The 26,372-nt window shown below is 45.7% G+C and overlaps 1 protein-coding gene and 5 non-coding genes across 6 annotated transcripts; 3 read left to right on the forward strand and 3 right to left on the reverse strand.

Moving 5' to 3' along the window:
• Window positions 1-208: 208 nt before the first annotated feature.
• Window positions 209-9,722, forward strand: LOC128109966 (low affinity immunoglobulin gamma Fc region receptor III-A-like). The gene is made up of 5 exons (XM_052737580.1): window positions 209-298; window positions 824-844; window positions 1,188-1,442; window positions 5,541-5,798; window positions 9,167-9,722. Exons 1-5 carry the CDS (start codon window positions 259-261, stop codon window positions 9,343-9,345), a joined length of 753 nt encoding a protein of 250 aa, XP_052593540.1. The 5' UTR covers window positions 209-258; the 3' UTR covers window positions 9,346-9,722.
• A 2,946-nt stretch (window positions 9,723-12,668) lies between these two features.
• Window positions 12,669-12,742, reverse strand: Trnan-guu (transfer RNA asparagine (anticodon GUU)). The gene has a single exon. It is a non-coding gene; the product is annotated as a tRNA-Asn (tRNA).
• A 2,097-nt stretch (window positions 12,743-14,839) lies between these two features.
• Trnad-guc (transfer RNA aspartic acid (anticodon GUC)) lies at window positions 14,840-14,911 on the reverse strand. The gene has a single exon. It is a non-coding gene; the product is annotated as a tRNA-Asp (tRNA).
• A 935-nt stretch (window positions 14,912-15,846) lies between these two features.
• On the reverse strand, window positions 15,847-15,918 carry Trnag-ucc (transfer RNA glycine (anticodon UCC)). Its single transcript has one exon. It is a non-coding gene; the product is annotated as a tRNA-Gly (tRNA).
• Window positions 15,919-16,437: 519 nt separating this feature from the next.
• Window positions 16,438-16,520, forward strand: Trnal-cag (transfer RNA leucine (anticodon CAG)). Its single transcript has one exon. It is a non-coding gene; the product is annotated as a tRNA-Leu (tRNA).
• An 8,822-nt stretch (window positions 16,521-25,342) lies between these two features.
• On the forward strand, window positions 25,343-25,413 carry Trnag-gcc (transfer RNA glycine (anticodon GCC)). Its single transcript has one exon. It is a non-coding gene; the product is annotated as a tRNA-Gly (tRNA).
• The last annotated feature ends 959 nt before the right edge of the window (window positions 25,414-26,372 follow it).

The following is a 26,372-nucleotide window of genomic DNA, read 5'->3' on the forward strand; positions in this document are numbered from 1 at the left end:
GAACAAGTGGACCCCCCCACCCTTGGGGTCCTCTCCAGAGGCTCTCCCTCCTGTTACTGCCCTGCCGCAGGGTTCACTCATCAGAGTTTACATCAGGAATCAGATGATGATGTTTCTGGAAAAGGAAACTAGTGAGAGAGATGGGGGAGGGGGGTTGAGAGGGTTGGGGAAAAACTATTTACTTCCTCTCTTCTAGTCAAATAGGCCCCTTTAGGGTTCCGGATCTCTGTGGTGGCATTTTCTGTCTAGTGCAGCAGCATGTGGCCACTACTACTACCAACCGCTCTGCTACTTTTAGGTAAGTGGGGCTCAGTCTAGATGAAGGTAGAGCTTATGGTGGTCTGTGTTCAGCAGAGACCTCCCCCCTTTTCAGGTCAGGCACGGAATCCCCATTACGGGCCCAGATTTAACTCCTAAGACAGATTGTTAGAGACAAGCGGCACCCTGGCTCTGATCCGTTCTTCATCGGGAGTGGGCTGTGAGCTCGCCCATCTGGGTCTCCACTTCCCTAAGTGGAAGCTGAAGACCAAGGACCCAGTTCATGCCCTCCAGTCTGACACCCCAGGTTTCCCTTTCCTTCTCTTTCCAGGTGGGGTTAAAGTGGTGTCTGCGGCTTGATGTAGGGAAATGCAATCTTTGCTTTTAACCTGACAGTTTGAATGAGGAACATGAATAAAGGAAACGGTGTCAAAGTCTAGGATTTGAGTTTCCTGCAGGACAGGTCCAGGGCATGGGAGGAGAGAAGGAAGCAGCAGGGAGCAGAGGTGGGGGGAGTCGCCCTGCTCAACATCTGATTTGTGCGTCTGTTTTTCCCCCCTTGCAGTTTCTTCTGACATTGGAGCTGGTGAGTCTGCTTCTGAGTCTTAGATTGATTGAGTGTGGTGCATACAAAGGCCACAGAAAGTTGGGAAAGGCCCATTGTATGGTGTCTGGCATGTCTGGGAGCTGGGAGCAATACCCTAACACAGTTGGGATCAGCCCTACGCATCTCTGGCCAGTTTTTCTCCAACTACAGAAATGGTCAAAAATGGAGCCAAGTGCTTCCCTGCCTAGATACCCTAAGAATGAGTCATAGACAGGCTGAGAGCACCGTGGGTTTGTTCATTCCGCCTGGGTTACCCTGGGAGTGCCAGTCAAGGGCTCACTCACCTGTGTCCTCACTCCATATTCTCTTGACCCCTCATCAGGTCTCCAAAAGGCTGTGGTGATCCTAGACCCTGAATGGGTCAGGGTGCTCGAGGAAGACAATGTGACCCTCAGGTGCCAGGGCACCTACTCACCTGGGGACAATTCTACCAAGTGGTTCCATAATGGAAGCCTCATCTCACACCAGAGTGCCAACTATTTCATTGGAACTGCCAGAGTAAATGACAGTGGGGAGTATAAGTGCCAGACAGCCCTCTCCATGACCAGTGACCCAGTGAAACTTGAAGTCCATATAGGTGAGTTGAAGGGAAAGAAGGGCCCTGAATTACTTGGGGGAAAGCCCTATGGTTTGGGTTAATATGGAAGTGAGGTGATATGTGTTCCATCAGATGGGAATAGAACTGTGGCTCTCACTGTAAGTAAGCCCTAAGCAAAGCATCAAAACCTTTCTTGCAGTGCATACAGGATGGAGACATTGAACAATTCCAGGAATTGGCATTTTCACGGAGTACATACAACATAGAGATGTGCTCTGAGGTCAGGGCATGCTCCGTAACATTCATTACTTAGACTAATGAATGTGTTCTTAGGATCTCAGTTTCCTTCTCACTCTCAAGCTCATCTAGAAGGCCAAAACAGCGGCCCTTCTCCATTTCAGATCTTTCATAGTCTGTTACCTATGTTACACTAAGTGTTACATCACTTAGTGTCTGTCTGTACTATCTTCCCATCAACGCTATGCTGAAACTCACATGTTAACACACACACTTGGACCCTTCCAGGGGTGCCATGTCTAGTACAGCTCCAGAGACAGATCTGACTAGGAAGGAGAGGGAATAAAGAAAAGATAAACACACATGGACACACAGAAAAACTGGGATCGGATGGACTGGGCTCTCTGATGGAGAAACCACAGCATCTAGGAAGCTCAACTTGTTTATTATACAGAGTTGAACAGGGAGTGGAGCTACTGCATACAGCTGAGCAAGGAACCTGGGTTATCACATACAGATAAACAAGGAGACAGGGGTTCCTGTTATACACAAATGATCAAGGAGGCAGATTTGGCTAATCTAGGTTGGAGCAGTCTCTGTAACTGTCTTCAGGCCATAGTCATCCAGGGGGAGAGAGCTATGACGGGCATTTTCTGCACACACTATCAACATCCACACTCAGACCATCCCTCTAAATCTCATCCTCTAGAGAAGGCTTTGCCATTTGCCCATGGGTCTGAGGCTCTGGGGTCCTCAATACAGCTGTGTGGAGGTGTAAGTAAGCCCTAAGCAAAGGGGCTTCATCCTCTACATTTATCATGGGATGGACATGTCTGTGTCCATTAGCAACATCCTGGTATCACAAGTGGGTAAGAGAACTATTTTTTTCAGGCATAGATCTTTCCCAGCATTCTTGGAATCACATCAAATAATGTAGGTTTTACTCTATTTACCCGGCTGTCCCTCTTGAACAGTGTGAGTTGGTGGACAGGCCTGGGGACGGAGGGGGGGAGGGGGTAGGTGAAACAAAGCAGCTCTGCAGTAGGGTCCCCCTGAATTAGGCCTATCGAATAGCTGGGTTCTGTGGCTCCTTTGTCTCAACTATACCACCTGGACAGCGTGGTTCTCACTCTGCAGAGTGACAGAAGGAATATCAGTTACTTTGTTGGGTGAGAGATGACTATCTAAGAGTAAATAAAGTGGGGAATTACTGAGAGGAAGCAATGGGAAAACCAAGTCTCAGGGCTGGGGAGGTGGCTCAGCTGGAAAAGGTGCTTGCTGCTAAGCCTGAGAAGCCTGAGTTCAGGTCCCAAAAGCCACAGGGCGGAAGGAAAGAGCCCACTCCTGTAAGTTGTCCTTGGATCTCTTGTAAGCATGATATCACACACACACACACACACACACACACACACACACACACACACGCACGCACGCACGCACGCACGCGCACACGCACGCACGCACGCACACGCACACACACACATTTTGAAGAAAGAAAAATCAAGGATCAGGCATGGTGGCTCATGCTTTTAATCCCAGCACTCATGAGGCAGAGACAGGAGAATCTCTGTGAGTTTCAGGCCAGAGTGATCTATAGAGTGAGTCCCAGAACAGCCAGAGCTACATAGTGAGACCCTGTCTCAAAAAAAAAAAAAAAAAAAGTTAACAAGAGGAAAGAAAAGAAATCCCAAGGCTAAGGGTTATTAGTTTGCCTTGACTTAGCTCTAAAAATGGACTTTGGACATCTAGTTAACAAGACCTGTATGAGGCGGCAACCATGAGCATTAAATTCACCAGGAAGACCCCAGACTCTCTTTTAGGACCAGTGTCACCCACACTCATATCCTGCACTTTCTTTGAGTAGAATTTTTTTATTCTGATTTCATTGGCTCTATATAGACCTCACCACACTGCAGTATAACACTTCCGAGTATATGTGTTTCTAAGTTCTAGACTGTAGGTTCTGTGAGGTTAGGAATCATACACCTTAGTCATCTGAAAATCCCCAGTGTAAAATGTCCGTCACGTGTTTGTTGAACAAATATATGCCTGTGCATTAGTTATGTTCACAGCAAGACAGACAAAACAAGACAGATAAGAATAGTCCTCCAGCCACTGTAGTGAGCATACCTGTGACCTCAGCTCTTGGGAGGCGGAGCAGGAGGATCAGGGGACACAAGACCATCCTTGGCTGTATAAAGTAAACCATGACTACATGAGACCCTGTCTCAAAACTCAAATAAATGAACGTACTTTTTTTTTTTTTTTTGGTTTTTCGAGACAGGGTTTCTCTGTGTAGCTTTGTGCCTTTCCTGGGACTCACTTGGTAGTCCAGGCTGGACTCGAACTCACAGAGATCTGCCTGGCTCTGCCTCCCGAGTGCTGGGATTAAAGGCGTGCGCCACCACGCCCGGCTATGAACATACTATTTTAATAAAAGAATATTACCCCCAGACACCAAGCTATATCCATATCAATCACAATTTTATGCTAATCACACTGCATTCCTTATTGATAACCAACATATCTTGTTTATTTGTAGTTTTCATTTGTTTGGGGGCATTTCCTTCTGTTTTCTTTAATAATAAGTCCTATGTAGTTCAGCATTGCCTGGAACTCACTATGTAGTCTAGGTTAGCCTTAAACTGCTGTTTTTCTCACCTCAGCTCCTTGTATACTGTCTTCACCGATAAATGACCTACCTTATTAAATATTAGAAATTGCCCTCTGTTTGGCAAGTTTTCCTGGGTAAAGAATCTCCATCAAAATGTTTTACCAATTTTGTTTAGCACTGGGCAGCAAAATTTAAAAGCCACCAAATATTTTGTTTTGTTCTTACTATAAACAATATTTGGGTTGTATTTCAAAAACCAATAAGAAGGAACCAGGCATGGTGGTGCATGCCTTTAATCCCGGTACTCGGGAGGCAGAGGCAGGCGGATCTCTGTGAGTTCGAGGCCAACTTGGTCTACAGAGTGAGTTCCAGGGCTATTACACAGAGAAACCCTGTCTCGAAAAATTAAAAAAAAAAAAGAATCAATAAAAAGAAAAATATTTTAATTTCCTCTCATCCTATACCTCCTGTGAAAATTCCCGTTAATCTTCAAAAACGCATCCTTCCTTTTTCTGTGCACATGACATTGTCCCATTAATATTTGCACCTGCCACTGATACTTATCCGACATGTCATTTTTATTTCCCCAGGTCCCCTCCTACCTTGACGTCCTATTCTCTCTGTGAAGTCTGATTACTTGAGGTGATTGTGAGAGTAGGCATCCTGGCGGTCATTGATCTACCTGAGGCCCCATAGCCTGTCAGAAACCAGAGATGACCGTTGACAGGCAACAGTCACCTCTCCCTCCCTCCTCCTCTTCTTCTTCTTCCTTCTCTCCCTCCCTTCCTCCCCCCACTACCCTCCTCCTGACTTTACAGTGAGGGTTCCTACACCATCTTTGTAACCCATGGACACTGGTCTCCTTAATCCTGACTGCTGCAAGAGTCTTTAGAAATCTAACTTTTTTTTTAATGTAGAAAGCTTTTGTTTTGTTTTATTTTGTTTTGAGGCAGGATTTCCCTGTGTAACAGTTCTGCCTATCCTAGAACTCCCTTTTAGACTACCTAGAGCGCACAGAGATCCGCCGGCCTCTGCCTCCCAAGTTCTGGAATTTGGTTTAGAAATACTGTGAGTCCTTATTACCTGCCAAACCAAACCTAAACCCAGCACACAGGGAACCTGCAGCTGTCCTCAGCTGCGCTCTCCCCTCCCTCATTCCTACTTCATTCTAACAATCCTCAGTCTGGCTTCCCATTGCATGCAGGATCCAGTAGTTCCGAGTTTCCCCTTCAAAAGATTCGCATTCAGAGTCTGACCTCCGGTTCTAAGGCCTCTCTGTCTTTCAGGCTGGCTGTTGCTTCAGACCACTCAGCAGCCTGAGTTCCGGGAGGGGGACACCATTCGGCTGAATTGCCACAGCTGGAGAAACAAACGTGTACATAAAGTCACCTATTTACAGAACGGCAGAGGCAAGAAATTTTTCCATGAGAATTCTGAATTCCGCATTCCAGAAGCTACACAAAAGGACAGCGGCTCCTACTTCTGCAGAGGGATGATTGGACGAAACAACAAGTCTTCAGAGACTTTAAGAATCACCGTAGGAGGTGAGGGCTCTTTAGAACCTTTTACGATGTGCTAGGGTTTTTATATTATTAGGTTTTTTATATTATTCCTTATTATTATTACTTTTATTTATTGTCTGTGTGCATGCATGTCTGTGTGCACATGCCACCGTGAGTCTGTGGAGATCAGAAGACAACCTTTAGGAGTCAGTTCTCCCATTCTACCACATGAGTCCTGGGGATTGATGAACTAAGGTGGTCAGGATTGGCCTCAAGAGCCTTTGCTGGCCTTTTCCAATTTTTGTTTACTCTTAATCTGGCACAGATAAGGAGGACCTATTGTACTTTCAAAGGGTGTCTTAGTTCCTTTCATATTGCCGAGAAGAGACACTATGACCAAGGACACTCATAAAAGAAAGCATTTAATTGGAGGTTTGCTTACAGTTTGAGAGGGTGAATCCGTGAGAGTAGCTGAGAGTGTCTATCTTCTCCACAAGCTACCTTTCCCTTGGCAGGCAGAGAGCATGAGAGACGCGGTGATAGACCTCCTCCAACAAGACCACACCTGTTAATCCTTCCAAAACAGTTCCACCAACTAGGGAACAACAACTAGGTTCGTTCAAATACATGAGCCTTTGGGGACCATTTTCCTTCCAACCACCACGAAAGGTGACAGAGGGAAGACCAAAGGAAGAAACAAACAAGTAAAATGAAAACCATTAGAGAATCTAAGTAGACGTATGAGAGTTCTTCATGCTAGTAAGGTAAATTTGTTCATAGTTTAAAACCATATCAAAATTTAAAGTTAAGGGTCTGGGGGGACGACTCGGCGGTTAAGAGCACTAGCTGCTTTTGCAGAGGACCTGAGTTCACTCCAAGCACCCACATGGTGTCTCACAACCATCCATAATTCCAGTTCCGTGGGATCTGATGCCTGCCTCTTCTTACCTGCCAGGGCAGTATATGAATGTGGTGCCATGCATACACCCAGGCACACATACATACATTTAAAAAAATTAAATAAATATTTTTAAAAAGTAAAAATTAAAATTAAGCCGGGCGGTGGTGGCGCACGCCTTTAATCCCAGCACTCGGGAGGCAGAGCCAGGCGGATCTCTGTGAGTTCGAGGCCAGCCTGGGCTACCAAGTGAGTTCCAGGAAAGGCGCAAAGCTACACAGAGAAACCCTGTCTCGAAAAACCAAAAAAAAAAAAAAAAAAAAATTAAAATTAAAACTGGGCTAGGCGTGGTGGCACATGCCTTTAATCCCAGCACTCTGAGGCAGAGGCAGGTGGATCTCTGTGAGTTGGAGGCCGGCCAGGACTTTATAAGTGAGTTTCAGGCCAGCCAGGGCCACATAGTAAGACCTCATTTCAAACAACCAAAGAAATGTAGCTAGGGCTGGAGAGCTAGTGTAGTTCATCTTAAAGTGCTTGCCTCACGAATGTGGGGGCCTGCATCCGAGTCCTAGAGTCACGAAGCAATGCTAGGTGTGGTGGCACACCAATAATCCCAACACTAAGAAGGTGGAGACAAGGGACCCTGGGGCACTCCATTTAGCCTAAACGGTGAGCTCCAGGCCAACGAGAGACCCTATCTCTTCGAGCTGGCTTTCTGTTGTGATAAATGCCATGACCCAAAACAACTTGGAGGAGGAGAGGGTTTATTTCACCTTATACTTCTAGGTCCTAGTCCATCGTTGAGGGAAGCCACAGCACAAACACGAGCAAGAACTGAAGCAGAAGCCGTGGAAGAACATTGCTTACTCCCTTGCTCTCTGGCTCAGACCCAGCTTGTTTTCTTACATAGCTCACCTGCCTAGGAGGGGTGCTGCCCACAGTGGGCTGGCCTTCCCACATCAATCATCGGTCAAGACAGTTTCTCACAGGCAGTCTGACTTGGGCAATTACTCAACGGAGGTTCCCTCTTCTTGGTGACCCTAGGCTGTGTCAGATTGACAGTAAAAACTAACCAAAATATTGTCTAAAGGAAGTGAACAGCATCTTTCTTTCCCTCTCTTTCTTTCTTTCTTCCTTCCTTCCTTCCTTTCTTTCTTTCTCTTTGGTTTTTCAAGACAAAGTTTCTCTGTGTAGTCCTGGCTATCCTAGAACTAGCTCTGTAGACGAGGCTGGCCTTGAACTCAGAGATCCACCTGCCTCTGCCTCCCAAGTGCTGAGATTAAAGACATCCACCACCATCCCCCAGCTGTGAACAGCATTTCTGAGGATAATGGCCAAGGTTGTCCTCTGATCTCCATATGCACACACAGACAAACACACACATATAGACACACAGAGACACACAAATGCATGAGCATACAAACACACACACACACACACCACATGCATAAAATTTTAATAGAAAAATGTTGAACCCAGGACCAGAGAGATTGCTCAGTGGTTAAGACCACTGGCTGCTCTTCCAGAGGTCCTGGGTTTGACTCCCAGCAACCACATGGTGGCTCACAATTGTAACTCCAGTTCCAGGGGATTAACACCCTTTTCTGGCCTTTGCAGGCACCAGACATGAACCTGGTACACACATATACATGCAGGTAAAATGCCTATACACATAAAATAAAAAATATTTAAATAATGAAAATACTGAGCTGGACTTGGTGATGCACATCTTTAATAGCAGTACTCAGGAAGCAGAGGCAGGTGGTTATCTCTGAGTTTGAGGACATTCTGGTACATAGCAAGTTCTAGACCAGCCAGGGCTACATAGTGAGACCCTGTTTTTAAAAATTAACAAAAAGAAAGAAAGAAAGAAAGAAAGAAAGAAAGAAAGAAAGAAAGAAAGAAAGAGAAAGAAAGAAAAAGAAAGGGCCAGGTGGCGGTGGTGCACGCCTTTAATCCCAGCACTCGGGAGGCAGAACCTGGTGGATCTCTGTGAGTTTGAGGCCAGCCTGGTCTGCAGAGCGAGATCCAGGACAGGCACCAAAACTACACAGAGAAACCCTGTCTGGAAGAAAGGAAGGAAGGAAGGAAGGAAGGAAGGAAGGAAGGAAGGAAGGAAGGAAGGAGAGAAGAAAAGAGAAACAAAGAAGGAAAGAAAAAGAGAAACAAAAAAAATAAGCTGAAATGCACAAATTAGTCCACTTTCTAGACAACAGTAATATGGCAACTTCACAACTGTCATGTGACTCCTGTAGACAACTTATCTTGCCAACCCCTCCGCCGTTGCGTCACCACCAAACAAGCGGAAGCAGTGACTAAGTGTTTGGCCTGCGGGTGGAGATTCAGTACTAGAGAGCAAAGAGCTTGCCCAGGCTCTCCCATCTGTTCCCTCATACCTGATTCTTGGCAGGCGTCAGGAACACTGTCTGGTGGCGGTGACCTCACTGTGTATTCCGAATCTCTGCCTTAATGAGAGTCATCTCTCTCTCTCTCTCTCTCTCTCTCCTACTAGATCCGACAACATCGCCGTCCGTCCCACCGTGGCATCAAATCACTTTCTGCCTGCTGATCGGACTCTTGTTTGCCATAGACACAGTGCTGTATTTCTCTATGCAGAGGGGTCTTCGAAGTTCAACAGCAGTCTATGAGGAACCCAAGTTGCACTGGAGCAAGGAACCTCAGGACAAGTGAGCCATTGTCTCAATCGAGTGCGAAGAGCAATGATGTAGCACCTATGAACCTCGCTGTGGACTTGCAGCAACCTCATTATCCGCACTGGGCATCATGCATCGAGCAGCAGGAATAATGCAAAGAAAGGCCCCTCCCCCAACTTTCCTTTTTGTCTCCAAAGACCATCTCAGGGGAAAGGAAAAGCTTCAGATCCTAAAAGGCCAACAGTGAAGCATCAGAGACAGTAGCTGACCTCCGGAGAAGTGATGCTGCAGATTTTTATTATGCTTTCTCTGTCCCAAACATTCCCTCCTAGCAAAGCCGCAGCCCGGGCTGTGGGTGATGACCCTTTCCATGCTTAACAATTGTTCCTAAATAAACTTCTGTAGAAAAGTGAATTACTGGTGGAGCTATGGAACAGCTGCCTGCGTCTGTTCCTTCAGGCCCGGTTGCCTTCAGGGTGTGGGAAGTCCTAGGGACCCAGGCCGTGCAGCTGAACTGATGAAGTAGACAGCTAGGGGGTGGGGCGGTCTCACCCCTCCCTGAGCAGCCGGGGCCAGCGGATGATTTCTGGCGAGGAGGAAGTCCCTTTCTTCCGTCCTGTAGCCTTCTGTAAATTCCCCTTATTCCAGTCAATGACCTAGCACCTGTTCTCCCGTGTGAGACCCAAGTTAAACTCCGCGGGAACAAACAAGACAGGAAAGGAAGTTGCAGAGGGACGTGTTTAGAAGGGGGCCTTCCGTGGGAGCGAGAAGGGGCAAGAAGGTAGTGTCGGGGTGTCCCATGGGTTGGTAAAGGGCACGAAGACGAACTACTCCAGAGACAGTTTCAGGGAGCAGCGTCTGCTTTATTGCGTGTGAGTAGTCACTTATATAGTGGAAACCTACCGACTGTGATGTTTAGTCCATTACCTTGGATTGGACAGTGAGCGCTCACACCACCAGGGTCTCTATGAGGAAGAATTACATTAAAGGGGACATGGGGAGCTCAAACAAACCAGCTACCAGCTACTCAGGTTACTTCAGAGTTCAGTGTTCTGACTTCTGGGGCAGGGGGTGCCATGCCTTTTACTTAGAAGTACAGGATGCCAAGAAGGCTGGCCACCAGATCATGCCTGCATTTTCTTCTACAAAGAATGACCAAAATATATTTATTGTACACATGTATAAAACTGTCAAAAATATTTAGATTTATTTATCTTTATGTATATGAGTATTTTGCCTTCATGTATGTATGCACACCATGTAAGTGCCTGGTGTTTTCAGAGGTCAGAAGAGGGAGTCAGATCCCCTAGGATGGAGTTACAGATGGTTGTTAGCCACCATGTGGGTGCTGGGCACTGAACCCAGTGTCTCTGCAAGAAGTGCTCTTAACCACTGAGTCATCTCTCCAGCTCCATGTCAAACAATTTTTTTTAATTATAAAGAGCAGGGGAGGGAGCTGGAGCGATGACTCCTCAGTTAAGAGCATCAGCTGCTGTTCTTGCAGAGGCCCTGGGTTTGACTCCCAGAACCCACAGCGTGGTTCACAAGCATCTGTAATTCCAGTTCTAAGGGATCCCACGACCTCTTCTGACTTCCGCTGGCACGAGGCACCAAAAGCAAATGTATGCATATGTATGCAGGCAAAACACTCATACACATAAAATAAAAATAAATCTAAGAAAGAAAACAGGGGAGCCTAGAGCAGCCCAGGGAGACGTCACCATCTGAGCCTGGAGATAAGGTTATCTTCCCAGACCAGGAGCCACGACTAAGTGAGCTAGTAAGATGTTGCACATGTGACATCAGCTTGGGCTGTTCAGGGGGGTCTCCACCGGAATTGCGATGATCTCAGAGCTTGTCATATTGAAATGTCTTCATGTGTGGGCCTGGGGCATAGCTCAATTCTGTGTGGGGGTGGGGTGGGGTTAGAAAGAAAGCAGCGAATAACCTGAGTTGTGCTGAGTGAACAAACACCGCTAACTTGGGATCTGGACAGGGAAAGCGTGTTAAGAGTCCACCACAAGTTCACAGAAAGGAATGGCCAGAAGGTGAAGACAGTTTTGTCGACCAAAGTCGTCTTAGTAAAAATTAGAAAAGGCACTGAGACCATAAAAAAAAAAACCCAGCTTTTCTGTTTCTATGTCCCTTCCCAGAATACATCTGATTTTAGTCATATGCACGCCCTGTTGTGCCTACGAATAAGACAGTAAGTAGGAGAATCTCCCTAAAAAGTTGCTAAAGGACATGTACCCTAAACCAATTCAGGCTGGGTCATTTCTTCTGTTCTTCATACCCAGGTACACTGGGCATGCACTTGAATAAGAGAAACTATCTAAATTTGACTGTTGCCAGGGGTGGGGAGACGTTATTTTTCAGAGATGGAGTACGTATAACCCCGTGCAGGTTGGGAGTGGGAGGGTTCTGAGGTTGCTCCAAGCATTGCTTGGAGAGGGATATGTGTGTCATAGTCATTCAGGTGGAGGAACTAGTCTGCCTATTGCATTATAGCAAGAGTGTGTGTCGGGTCCCAGGGGAGTGAACTGTCTCCTGTGCGTACCTTCCTCACCTCCAATGTGCCAGCAGTGAATGTAGGTGCTGAAAAGGTCACATCAACACTCAGTTTCATTCTGGATCCAGAAGCTTCCGTTCTAGTGAGCAAACCAGGCAGGCAGCGGGAGAGCGGAGAAAGCCTGCCGAGAGGGTTTGTTCCGGGTGAGGGCATGAAAGCGGAAGTTTGCCGGGCAAGAAAGAAAGAAGTTGGAAGTCCAGGGCAAAGATTTAAGAGCCAAACTGTGAGTTTAGGAGCTGTGGTTCTATGGGGTCTAAAAGAGGCAGTGAGAGAGAAGGGGGCGTTCTGAGGCCACGCGCTGTAAGACCTTGCTGTCCGAGCTGGGGAGATGCCATCGGATGGCGCCAGCATGGTTCTGAAGGAGCTGACGCTGATCCGGTGCGGAGTTAACAGATTCTAGGGCAGCCACCGGAGCTGAGAATTACAGAACTGAGAGACGGAACCCCTCGCGGTCCTCGCAGGTGATGCTGAGACTGAGGAGGAAGTAAGGAGTGGCAAGTGGCAGCCAGGGAGGGATGCGGGAGCAAGGAATACAAAGGAAAGCTAGGCACACTTTCCTCGGGACAAACTCCCCCCCGAGTATCAGCTTTCTGATGTAATTTCAGCAGTGAAACTGCAACCTTACCCGCGAAAACTAGAAACGGCTAGCAAAACACGTAAGCTAAGGAGTTTTTAACCACAACACTAAGAAAGTCAGTCACGGGGACACCGGCGGTTAGCTGAGTTTAGCTTGAAGTTCTTGGAAGGACAGATTTCGAGGATGTGAGTGAGGTACACAAAATGCTCCCCTCCGTCCCTGGGTGGGCTCGAACCACCAACCTTTCGGTTAACAGCCGAACGCGCTAACCGATTGCGCCACAGAGACAGGTGGTGCTGAAGCTTGCTGTCAAGTCAGTTCACTAAAGAATATATTGGTCGTCTACATCGGCCAAAAACTGTGGTTGAAATCGAAGCCGAAACTGGTGGCACCCCGCCGTGAAGACCGTCAGGAAGGGCACCAACGCTAGGAACAGATCCGGGTTCTACCCACTGAGGCTGAGAAAAGGGGAGCGCAAGAGGATGAACGAAGCAAGGGCCTTTGTGAAATCCGAAATGGACGCTCTCTGAGTTTGGGAATTCGGTTGGTTTTGCTCAGAAACATTGCTGGTCTAGATAATTTACGTAGGCAAACGTGCGTGCCTAAGTACTGATTCATTTACTCATTATTTTTAACCTGACATCCACGTTTCCGGGCATGTCTGGCAAAAAGTATTAAGGGTTCTTACAACAAAACAAATCACACCAACTGTTTTGAGGTCTACTGGCGCATGAGTCACCCAGGCAAAACAGGAAATGTTTAAATTCTTGTAAATTCACGACGCTAACCGCGACACATCTGCAAACAAACATTAAAGCGCGCATTCTCCTTCTTCTACTGCCTTCAGCGAAGGGTCCTTATCATCAGGGCTGGGGTCTAACGAGCCGTTTTCTATGTTGCTCAGGTCTCAGAGTTCCCTGGAGCCTCTATGCACTAGTACCTCCTTGTAGACACATTTCTGTAGCCTCTTCCATTAACACTGAGATTCAGTTTAAGTGCTGGTCAGTATTTTCAAAGATTTTATACAAACATAGATACCTATATGCAGAAATTATACATGCATATATCTTATATTTTATATATCCGTCCCTCATCTTCACTACGAGCCCAAGGCAGCTCTAAAAATCGGTCTTATCAAAGAGTAAGCAACATGCACAGTTTTATCCCAACTTTATTTTCAAAACGTGCCCCCCACCCCACCCCCACACGCACACACACACACAAACCAGGGGAGCTAGCTGGAGATGTAGCACTTGCCTAACATACAGGAAACCCTAGGCTCTATTCCCAGCGCTGGAAGAATAAATGCCAGAGAAATATTCAGCAAAACATGAACAGGTATTTTCTGTATGATGAGGGTGGGGTGTCTTTTATTCCTTTATTCTCTATTTTTCTGCAATGTATTACAAGAAAACAAATATATTTTTTTTCAAAATGAGCGTATGAGCAAATACTATATGCCAGGTTCTTTTACACATACAATCATTTACACTCAAAGCAACCATTTAAAATAGATATAATTAACATACATACAGAGAGAGAGAGAGAGAGAGAGAGAGAGAGAGAGAGAGAGAGAGACCTACCAGAAAGGTAGAGAAAAATCCACTGGAAATAACATAAATGTTCAGAAATAAAAAATTTGTTAACGAAATTATGGTGTAGTTATGTAGTTTAACACAACGAAGTGATTAAAACGAATGCTGAAACTTGAACTTTAATAAATTGAACAATTTGAGGTCAGAGAGCTGAGATTAGAAATCTGTTTGTACAAATCACATTCTTCCTTGTGAGAGACTGTGCTTCGAAGGACCTTAATACTGCAAAGGGTTTCGGAGATCGTGGATCCAGTGTGAAGTGTAGAACACAAAGTCTTGCCGAAGCAATCAAATTATTTCCCTCAAAGCAACTTTTCCTTAGTGATTTAAAACAACCAACAATAAAACAAAAGGCAAGCCTCCCTATCTTCAGACCAGTGCTCCTGTGCTGGGCTCAGACAGGACATTTCTGTTATTCTGCGTCATCACCTGCAGGGATGAAAGGCTGTTTCCCAAAATTACACACCTGCAGCGTAGCAGTGGAAAGGAGGTCGGACTTCAAAACTTGGTCTGGTCAGGGCTGCCACCTCGCTATGGTGCAGCATCATAGGTGGCAATTATCGTGATGGCCAGTATTTCGGGAAGTGTGAAAATGTCTGAACCCTAGACACATGCAGGGTTAAGTAACTGCACTTAATGAATTAATAGCTAGCCCTTTCATACTAGTTTGGCTAGAGAGAGACAGTTTCCTGAAGTCTAAGCCTTGAGTTTTTAAAAAATGATTGCCCCTCTTTTATAGGAAGACTGATCAAAGAGATATGGATGAAGGAAAAAAAAAAGCCCTGCTAGTCTCCCCGTCGGGGAATCGAACCCCGGTCTCCCGCGTGACAGGCGGGGATACTCACCACTATACTAACGAGGATGACTATACCACAGGCCTCAAAACAGCTGCCCAAGAAAGGTATTTCGAAGCGGTCTCTGTACTCTAGAAGTTAGTACAATGTATCTTTATTGTCTGGATCAGCAGACTAAAAAACAAATGTAACAAGTACCGCCAGTTTTCTAACAGCCAGATCAAACAGTAGAAAGAAACAGGTTCCTCATTAAAATCAGTGGGTCACAAAGGACTCGAAAGTGGGAAAGGGATTGAAGGGAGAAGGGAGGAATCACAGGGGTGAGAGGGAAAGAAAAAGGGGGCGCGAGGTGAGCATAAACAAGTCATTGTATACACGTGTGAAATTATCAAAGAACAAATTTAATCAATAACAAAAACATGATAAGTTTAATAATTCCTATTTAGCCTCACACATCCAAAATATTTCAACATATAATCATACCAAAAAAATTAATTAGATTATTTCTTCTTAGTCTTCAAAGTCAGGAATGTATTTTACACTCAAAGTTTAATAGAAAGAACAAAAGGTATCTATACAGATTTCATAAAAATATACAAATCAAAAATACACATATGCCTTTTCCCTGCTTAAAAAGTTCTTCAGTAGCCGAAATGAGTAGCCATTTAGATATTTCCATCTATTTGCTTGCTCCATTAATTACCTATTTCAATTAGTTCAATTAAAATAAAATTTGAAAATGTGATTCTTACACGCACCGGCCAGTTTCAAAACGCTCAAGAACTCGCGCTACTGTATAATCCTCTCAGGTACGGAGGCCTGTACGAGTCTGAGATTCTGACAAGAGATTCCAGACTCCAGAAGATTCCCAAAACAAAAAAGGTAAGATGAAATACCTTCAGGAGCCTAATTCGGTCGGCCCCAATTTGGCGGGACTGGTTTTATTAAAAAATAAAAAATAGAACACTCTGTCCTACATAAGACACAAAACCGAAAGCAAACATGCGTTGGCCGGGAATCGAACCCGGGTCAACTGCTTGGAAGGCAGCTATGCTCACCACTATACCACCAACGCAATGCGCCGAGTGGCTCCCTCTAGTCTCTCTAATACATGTGAGAAATTTGCCGACCATGTTTTGAGTCTGTTTTCCACAAGCCCAAAAATGGGTCCCATAAGAAAACCCGGCATCCGCCTGGCAGAAAACATTTTCTCTCCTTCTCACCGGCTCACAGCCCGACATTCCCAGCTCCGGGCTCCACACCCGCTTAGCTCCGCCAGGCAGTACCCAGAGTCCACTCGGCGCGGGTTCAGTTAGGCGATTTAGGACAGAAGCGGGGAGGAGAACTGGCCGATAGGAGATCCTCCCTGGCCTGATGCAGCCCCTCTAGACGAGAGACCGAAAGGTCCCCAGAAGAGATGGAGATGGAAAGTTTAAAGTGATGAGGAAGTAGGAGGTAGGAAAGAGCTGTCACTCACTTTTACCTCTCCAGCTTTGCTTTTTATTTGAAACCATAGGCAAACGAAACACAGGTGATGGGCGCGTCATCAGTGCTGATGAACTCATAAGAAAGTATGGAAAACTTACTACACCATGTCAGGATGGCCGAGCGGTCTAAGGCGCTGCGTTCAGGTCGCAGTCTCCCCTGGAGGCGTGGGTTCGAATCCCACTTCTGACAACACTTACTTTTCTTCCTGTCGTCGACTGTTGGAAGTGTAGTTGACCTTTCTGAGTCTTCCCTTCCTAGTAAAATGGACATAAGAATTGATAGAGTGTACTCATTAGAAAATCTGAATTCAGGTTCTGTCCCAGGCCTGCTGTCTGCCCCTGACGAGATACTCAGGTAATTGTAATGTTTAGGACTGTTTAGTAAAGTTTCAGAAGGCCAATCCTTTTCACTGATACTGACCTAGAGGTGCCCTTTCCCTTGCCTCTCAGGAGGCCACCTTTTGCTCTGTATCATTTAATCATTTACAATAGGTCAGACACTAAACAGAGGCTATAAAGTCACCACGTAAGAAAATAGATGTTAGACATGTCAGAAAATTCTTTGGGGGGGGGGGTGGGGGTGTGGTTTTACGAGTCAGGGTCTCTCTGTGTAACACAGTCCTGGCTGTTCTGGAACGCTCTGTAGACCAGTCTGGCCTACGAAACTCATAGAGATCCTCCTGCTTCTCCCTCCCAAATTCGGGGATTAAAGGCGTGTGCCACCATGCCCAGCCTCTTAAAAGGAATGTGAGCCAAGCATTAAAAGTAGTATCACCTGTGATTAGTCACCCTGATATAGGGACAGGTACCCAGTGCTATAATGTGATGACTTGAGCACTCTCGTTCCTGTGTTATTCTCCACAAAAGTGTCAATCATGTCAGGAAAAAACAAAATCAGCTTCCCCCAGAAGACACAGTAATTAAAAGAAAACCACAGTGTCAAAGGTAGACTCCCTCTCTATGAGCTATTAGTCAGAGAGGCCCCAGAGGCTATTGCCATGCCACCTGCTTGCCCACCATGCTATCCGGTAGGACCCCATTGCTGAAGACACAACACACTGTAGCTTCGGGACGTAGAGAAATCAATCTTGTACTGACCAGAAATTCCCTCCCTGATGGCTAGCGTTCATGTTGCTAGGAGGTGTTATTCAGGCTGCAAGGACACACAGACACACAGACACACTCAATTAAAATAAGTTTTGTTTAAAAAGAAATGTGTCCACTGGTGCAATAATGGCATGAAAGTTGTGGGGGTGACCACCCACTTTTAGATTGGACTTGAGGCCTGCCTGCTCCACAGGAAAGGCATTTCTGGAACCGTAAACCCTGGTTAAAGCCCATGACTTAGGGTTTGAAGTCCCTAGGAGGACCTCCTACTGTTGTTTACTAAGTGGATGTGTCAAACTACCTTCTAAACATTCATATACATAGATTAGAACTGCTCTCGGCTTTGCCGGAGATGCTTCTTTCTGCAATGGGCAACAGTTAATGCAGAGACTCAAAGCTGGTTAAAATGCTGAAAACACATGACTGTTGAGTGTTCAGCCCCAAATAGAACATCTATATCAGCCCCCACAAGATTCAGGGAACACTGAGGAAGTGGGGGCGGGGGGCAGAAAGAATGTAAGAATGTAAGAGCTGGAGGGTGGGAAAGAGCCGTAAAACGTCGTCTTCTGGATATGACATGACCTCACAGGCAACAAGAACAGTCTTCCAGCAGACTGTATTAACTGAACTCAGTGAGAGAGAGAAAAGGAAGACCCAAAAGTTGGAATGGGTGTGTGCTGGGGACTGTGGGAGGGAGGGGAGGAAACAGGGGGAGTCTTCAGAAGGAATAGGCTAAAGACACATTGTGTGCATGTATGAACTTGTCAAAAGATAAATAAAAGATATTTAAACACAAGAGAACACTTGGGTGGCAATAGTCAAAATGCACTCTGTTAGGTATGTAAAATAGATTTTATTTATTTATTTATTTATTTATTTATTTATTTATTTATTTATTTATTTGAAAAGAGAATCTCACTCTGTAGCTCTGGCTGGCCTAGAACTTGCTAGGTAGACCAGGCTGGCCTCAAAACCACAGGGATCCTTCTCCCTTCTGCCTCTTAAGTGCTGACATGTCCTATAAAAGAACAAATTTAATAAAAATACGTTTTTAAGTTAGACAAATCACGGCTGGAGACATGGCTCAGCAGTTAAGAACACTTGCTGCTGCTCCAGGGGACCTGGAGTTTAGTTGTCAGTACCCATATCGGACAGCTCTCCACCAACTGTAACTCCAGCTCCAGGAATCCAACAGCAACCTTTTCTGGCCTCCTCGGGCTGATGCTCACAAATACACATAACAAAAGTAACTTTAAAAAATATCCCACAAATCAACATTAAGAGATCATTTATAAAATACCTGACTTGTCTTTAAAAGACTGTGAAACTATCACAGAGTATATAGAGTTTAGGAAGGCTGATGTCAGTGTGATGCAATACCCAACACTGACTTCTGAAACAGAAAAAGGACACATTGGTAGGAAGTGTGAAACCGAATGAAGTCAACAGCTTAATTAATAGCAGTTTTCCAATGACATTTCTTGAAGTTTGATAAGCGTATCATGGTTATGTAACATCTAAACATTAGGAGAAGTTGGCTGGCAGGCATGCAGTACTTTTCCATAGTATCTTTGCAGTTCCTCTATTAATCTAAAATTACTGCAAAAAACAAAAACAAAAGCTTGAAAGTAATTGCCTACGAGGAGGAACTGGGAGGAGGGCAAGAAACAGCCCAAAGTAGTATTTGATTTCTTAACAATGGATATGTATGATGATTTAATTTGTTCTAATCATTTGTAAGAACTGAGTAAACATAGTTGTGATTACAATAATCAAAGTAAGACCATGGGAGTGGAGGAGGCCCTGAGCGAGGGAAGTCCTGCGGGAATATGTGCTATTGACATGGCTGAGGGCCATGGGAGAGGGAAGCTCAGCCTTCCTCTGGTCTGAGTATGGACATTGACAGAGGGTGCAGAAATGTCCACCAGAACTCTCTCCCTCCGGATGTTTAAGGCCCGAGACTGCTCCCCAGAGAGACTGCTCCTGGTGAGATTAGCTAAGCCTGCCTCCTTATTCAGCGGTATGCAATAACCTCACTCACTGCTCAACTCTCCGTAATAAACACACTGAGCTGCCTGGGCGCTGTGGTTTCTCCAACAAAAAGCCAACCCCCTTGACCCTAGATTTTCTAGGTGTTCATGTGCCTGTGTGTGTTTTCGTTTCTTCATTTCCTTGTTGCCTCCGTCACGTCAGTTCCTAAGGCCATGCAAAGGCTCGGTCATAAGACATCATACAACCAAAGGATCTGTAGTGGCCAACTATGTAAGAAACATTTTAAAAGAAACTAAGTCAAAATGGTCAGCAACTGCCTCTTAAAAATAAATGCAGAACTTAATTTGCTTAAACCTTGCTATAGAAAATTAATACCACCCATTTGGGAGAAGCTGAGGTTTGTTTGTTTGTTTGTTTGTTTGTTTGTTTGCTTGTTTGTTTACAACAAATACATATGTTTTCAAAATTAAAAGAGAAAGGCATGCGATTGAAATGCTAAGAATCTCTGAAATCCTGCATCATCTTCCCTCTTTGGAAAAACAGGTTGAAGTGATGAGTGTTATAAGTTCAGGAGAAAGGAAGGGGAGGCAGGGCTGCTCTATGCAACTCTATCTTTCCTGGCCTGTCTTCAATGCCTTTTTTTTAACAGTTGCTTTTAATGTAAAGCCAGATTGCAAAGCATTTGGATCAAGTGCAGGCAAACAACACAGTTAAAAATACCATCCAGGGACTTGATAGTGTAACCTCCTCTCGGCCAGACTCAGTACAATGTAGCATTGCTCTGCACAAGCTCACTTCCCTTCCTGAAGCCAAAGCATCCCACAGCTCATGAGACCGACAGAAGTGAAATGAGCTGAATGGAAATGAAGCCATGCTCGCTTATCCTTGTCACTTGCTCGGCTGAGCTGGAGAGTATTTTCCCAGTTTCAGTCTCTTGAGAATGGGTCTTTAAGCCGAGCTGTCCCTCTCTGTTCTCATAATAACTATATGACCTTGAACAGATTGTTTGACCTCTTTGTACTTTAGAATACTCATCTTTAAATAAGAGCATGATAAGACAGCTCAGCACACGAACCTGATGACCTGAGTTCTATCCTAAAAACTACCTACAGGTGGAAGAGGGGAGAACCAGCTCCACAGAGCTGTGCTCTGACCTCCACACTCACGCTCTGTGTATTAGAATACTAATGCTTCATGACATTGCTGTTGGATTAGTTGGGTATACCAAATATCTGTTACTGTTGTACCCATGTTGAGAAACCCCCAGAGACCACCAAGGAGCCGGGTTCGGATGCAAGCACATAAGGGTCTTTTTATTGTCAAGTTCCAACCTGGACTGCCACCTGGTGGATGGAGGGAAATTTGGTGGCCCCAGACTCAGGGGTTGGAGGATTTTTAAGGAAAAAACCACAAACCGGGAATTACAAGTCTTGGAGATTTTGGATTGGGTAAAAGGGATATTTGAAACTATTGGTCTAGACTTTCGGCGCAAAATCACATTTGAAACTATTGGGTTAGACTTTTGATGTGGAACCATGACCTGCTGATAGGATTATCTGGATACCTGCAAGGGCCATAAACTGCCGACAAAATGTCTGGATCTTGTTAAACTTTACTGCCCTGTTTCTTAATTGGCTGCTTCTAGGGTATCTGTTCGAGTTGTCATGGCACATTCCTGAGGTTCTTCCTGGAACTGAGTACAGCCCCCGGTCACCAGGTAGTCTAAGATGGTGGCCCTTCCCTGAGATGGAGTCTGCAAAGTCAAGTCTAGGCCTTCATATTGCCTATTACCTAGTTAGTACTCAAAGAATAATAACTAGTAACAACTCGTGCTTGTCAGCAGTGCTGAATGTCTAACATTCTTCTTCACCTCTTACGTCTATTGAGCCCTCACAACAATGCAGAGGAATGCTGTTGTAGAGGGGAATGTTGAAGTCTGGAGGGTTTAATTTGCACAGTAGTTTATGGTGGAGCTGAGAAGCTAAGCAGTCTGGTATGTTGATGTTATTATCCTCCTATCCTGCTCCTGTCCTCATCAGAAACAGAAGCAACCTAAATTTAATTGCCTCCTCAGACCTACTCTAACATACCTAAAGACTTGAGTGGTCTTGTCTCCAAAAGAACAATGAAATGACATGATTAAAAATCAGGCACGTGGGCTGGAGAGATGGCTCAGAGGTTAAGAGCGCTGGTTGCTCTTCCAGGGGTCCTGAGTTCAATTCCCAGCAACCACATGGTGGCTCACAACCACTTGTAATGAGATCTGGTGCCCTCTTCTGGTACACAGGCAGAATACTGTATGCATAATAAATAAATCTTTAACAAAAAAAAAAGTCAGGCATGTGCACCGGCCCAGCCTGTGGCCCACACCTTTAATCCAAGCACTCTGGAGACAAAGGCAGGAGGATCTATGAGAGTTGGAGGCCAGCCTGGTTTACATAGTGAGCGCTAGGCCAGTCAGGGCAACATAGTGAGACCCTATATCAAAAAGCACCAAAGCAAAGAAACAAACCAAACAATAATATAAACTATTTCTTAGTGCAATTAAAGCTGACAAACTACACTTCCAATATATAATTTTACCTTTAGGGTCCCATATGATCACCATATCTCTTTTCCAGCACAATCATCACACCACCACACTCTTTCAGTGTGTCCACCTCAAATTTTTCCACTTACCCTGTTTTCTCCATATAGAAATCTTGTATACAATGAGTTGGGGTGTGTTTGCGTGCACGTGTGTGTGTGTGCGCGCGTGTGCGTGTGTGCGTGCGCGTGCGCGTGTGCGTGTGCGTGTGTGTGTGTGTGTGTGTGTGTGTGTCACAAAACTGGAAAGGGGAACGTGAGAGAGGAAGAAGAGATCTTAAGTAAGATGGGCAAAAGGACAATGGAATAATGTAGTAAGAAAGCAGAAGGGAAACTACGAGAAGAAAAGAAACCAGCTGGAGGGGAGAGGGGGTATAGGGAAGGACAGTTGGGGAGTGAGGAGTGAGAAGGAAGTAAGACAGCATGTATGCACGAACATGCCATAATGACACCCATTTTTTTAAAAAAGGAAAAGAAAAAGAAAAAGAAAGACATTATTTTAAGGGCTGGAGAGTTGGTGCAGTTATGAGAGCACATTACTGTTACAGAGGACCTGAGTTTGGGTCTCACATTCCATACCAGGTGGATCACAACTGCTTGTAGCTCCAACTCCAAGCAGATCCCATACCTCTGGCCTCCAAGGGCACCAGCACTCACATGCACATTCCTCTGTCCCCTCCATACACAATTAAAAATAATGAAAGTCAATCCTATTTTTGGTTTTTCAAGACAGGATTTCTCTTTGTAGCCTTGGCTGTCCTGGACCTTGCTCTGTTGACCAGGCTGGTCTCAAATCTGAATTCATAGAAATCCACCTCCTTCTGCCTCCCAAGTGTTAGGATTAAAGGGGTGCTCCATCACCGCCCAGCTTTTAAAAGTGAACCCTTAAAAAATACAAATTAATTTTAAAGAAAGATATGTTGTATATAGCCTTGTGGATTTCCTTCACAGTCTTCCTTCAACATCTACTCCAAAAGTGTTTCTGAAAACTGAGTCCCATCATCTACTTACTGATTGGAATAAAAACAAAGTAGGACTTTTTTTTTTTAAGTTTATTTAGATCTACAACCATATTGCACATAAAAAAATTCAATTCAAGCAACTACAAATTAAATGAAATATACATGAAGACAGTGGCAAAATACCATAAAACACTCTTGACAAAAGAGCTTTTTTTTTTTTTTAAATGGGAGAAGTGGATTTGTCTATTGTTTTTTGAGACAGGGTCCCTTCTCATAGTCCTCGCTGTCCTAGAAGTTGCTATATAAAACGGGATGGCCTCAAACTCAGAGACAGCCCTGCTTCAGCCTCCTGAGTGCTGGTATTAAAGGCATACACCATCACGCCTGGCAAGAAAAAAAAAATCAAACAACATAGAACTCAGTTATAAAACATAATGAGAAAAAAGCTCCCAGCTTCCAGGGTAAGATACCCCACTCACCTCTGAAGTTATAAGGTGGGATTATAGAAGAGTCTAGAAGACCCCCAAGTCCAGCCCTTACAGACATAGATGACCTCAATCATGACAGGTCACTCAATCAAGTTCCCCAATGAGGGGGCCAGTACCAGGCCCCTCCTGGCAAACTTGAGCCCCACTACTGCTACCCCTAGGAACATCAGGCCCCACGTAAAACCCACAGAAGATGGGGCAGCAGGTCTGCTCAGTGCCCCCTTCTGATGCACAGACTCCTTGCCTGTCAACTGGTTGTGTGTGCTCTAGCCAGGCCAGGACTTCCTGATACTTGTCTTGCCCTTTGCATCTGTCCTCCTCTGGAATCTTTTCTCTACGGCTATCTTCTTGCAAGGAACTCTTTACACAGAAGACATGGACTTTGGGAAGTTTTTGGCAGCCACTCTGTCCCTCCGGACCTCACCCTCAGCCTTGGACTGTTCAGCCTTATGAACCATCCTCTCCATGTCCTCCTTGCTGAGCTAGCCCTTGTCATTGGTGATCCTGTTAGCCTTGCTGTCACACTTAATGAGACCATTGGTATCCATGCCAGCATTTACTTCGATCTGGGGGACTCCACGTGGACTAGGAAGAATGCTACTGAGCTCAAAGCTGCCCAGCAGGTTGCTGTTCTTCGTCACAGCCCTCTCACCCTCCTTCACCTGGATCAGGACCCCAGGCCGGTTGTCACAGTAAGTAGTGAAGGCTTGGGTCTGTTTGGTAGGGATGGTGGCATTCCACCGGATTAATGTGGCGATCACCTTACTGTCTCCAGCCCCAGGGACAAACAAGGGAGCCACATCCAGCAGGAGGAGATCCTGCACCTTCTCACATTTGTCTATCAACACAAACACCTGCACAGCAGCCCCACGGGCCACAGCCTCATCAGGTCGATGTTCTTGTTCAGCTCCTTGACGTTGAAGAAGTCTGATAGACGCCTTTCCACCTTAGAGATACGGTAGAACCACCCTCCAGGATTAGCTCATGGATTTGGGCCTTGGCCAGCTTGACATCGCTCAGGGTCCTCTCCACAGGGTCCAGGAGGCTGCAGAAAAGGTCTGAACACAGTTCCTCCAAGTGGGCATGAGTAATGGACGTGTAGAAGCCCACATCTTCGAACAAGAAGTTATCTGCAAGGTGCCACTTCCCTAGGAACAGACATGGCCTCTCGCTCTCAGGTTAGAAGAGGACCCAGATGCTCGAGGTGGCGGGATTGGTACAGCTCAGCACTGCTGTCCTTTCGCTGTCTCTCCAGTCAGCCCAGCTGGGATCAGCCTGGTTCAGCGCCACGGGCTTTCTACCCGGTTGTGGGAGCCCTGCCTCCTCCTGCCCTCGCTGGCAAGAACCTTCCCGCACCTGCTGCGCCCACCCCAGCCCTAGGACCAGCCAAGACCAGCCGCGCTGCCTCCCTAAGAAGATTCGGGCCTCGCGGCCCAGAGAAGCGGAGTGCAAAGTGACTGGCTCGCATCCCCCACTTTGATTCAGAGCTGCTGCAAAGAAATACACAGAAGGTTCCAGTTCTCCCCGGCTGATTCTAAAGGTGCAGGGTGGTGACAGTAGCCAAGTCAAGGTAGCTAGCTACCTTTCCCGGTTACTGTTTGGAGGGCAGTCCTGCGCACGCGCGAGCCCGAGCCCGTCTCCCCGCCCCCCTCTTACCTCCCGCCCCCGAAAGTCGGGCGCGTGCTGCCGCGCAAACAGAGCCATAGCTTCTGAGCTAGAGATGTAAATAATGGTGTGGGGTTTGTTTTTTAAAAAATGAATTCTTGGAACACGAGGTTCGGCTTTTTAAAACAGAGTCAAAGAGAATGATTACGTAAAAGTGACGCTAGAAGTAGAGATATACTGAAATAGGAGGACTGCAACTCCCTGCACGTCTGGCATTGGTGGTTCAGTGGTAGAATTCTCGCCTGCCACGCGGGAGGCCCGGGTTCGATTCCCGGCCAATGCACGAACATGTCTTTTGTGTGGGATTTTTCCTTTTCAAGGCTTAATTCCTTTTCTTCTCCAGCCTTCCGCCAGAACTCAGGGTTCTTTCGATTTGACTCCTGTTCTTTCGCCGGCTCACCCCTGAGGAACAACGCTGTGGTCATGGGATTCCGGAACCCTAACCCACCAACCCATGAGAGCGCTGGACATAGGAAAGCCTGCATTTCACTCCTGTGTTTGAGACCAATGCTATAAAGTTCCTCTCCCAAAGAAGCATCGTTCTCAGAGCGTTTTGGAAAGACTTTGTGGTTTTTATCTGTGAGCCTGTTTTTCTCTCAGGTGGAAGTGACCCCAGGATTCAGATGTAGAACAAATTGCTGTAGCATATGCCCTAAAGCAGTATTTCTCAACCTTCCTAACGCTGCGACCCTTTAATACAGTTACTCATGTTGTGGTGACCCCTCCAACCTTGAAATTATTTTCGTTGCTACTGCGTAACTGTAATTTTGCTTCTGTTATGAATCATAATGTAAATATCTGATGTACAAGATATCGAATATGCGACCTCTATGAAAGGGTCATTTGATACACCCCTCTAAGAGGGTCGCATCCCACAGGTTGAGAACCACTGCCCTAAAGGCTGAAGCGAGTTCATCAAGCAGCGAAACTGCATTGCTTCCTACTGTCTGAGGATTTGAAAACTGAGTCTTTTTATCGTGTCCCATTTTCTTTAATTCAGAACATTCCATTTTGACTTTCTGATGTTGGACTTATATTGAAATTCAAACGATTTCAAAAATGCCTTTGAGGAAGAGGTCAGATCTCTCTCTCTCTCTCTCTCTCTCTCTCTCTCTCTCTCTCTCTCTCTCTCTCACACACACACACACACACACACACACACACACACACACACACACACACACCGCCTCACCAGGGAATACAAACCTGGGTCTCCTAAACTGATGCAGTCTAGGGGTCTGA

The sequence above is a fragment of the Peromyscus californicus genome, unplaced genomic scaffold (genome assembly GCF_007827085.1).
Source record: "Peromyscus californicus insignis strain IS unplaced genomic scaffold, ASM782708v3 Scaffold_14__1_contigs__length_90479793_seg_2, whole genome shotgun sequence".
NCBI lineage: Eukaryota > Metazoa > Chordata > Mammalia > Rodentia > Cricetidae > Peromyscus > Peromyscus californicus.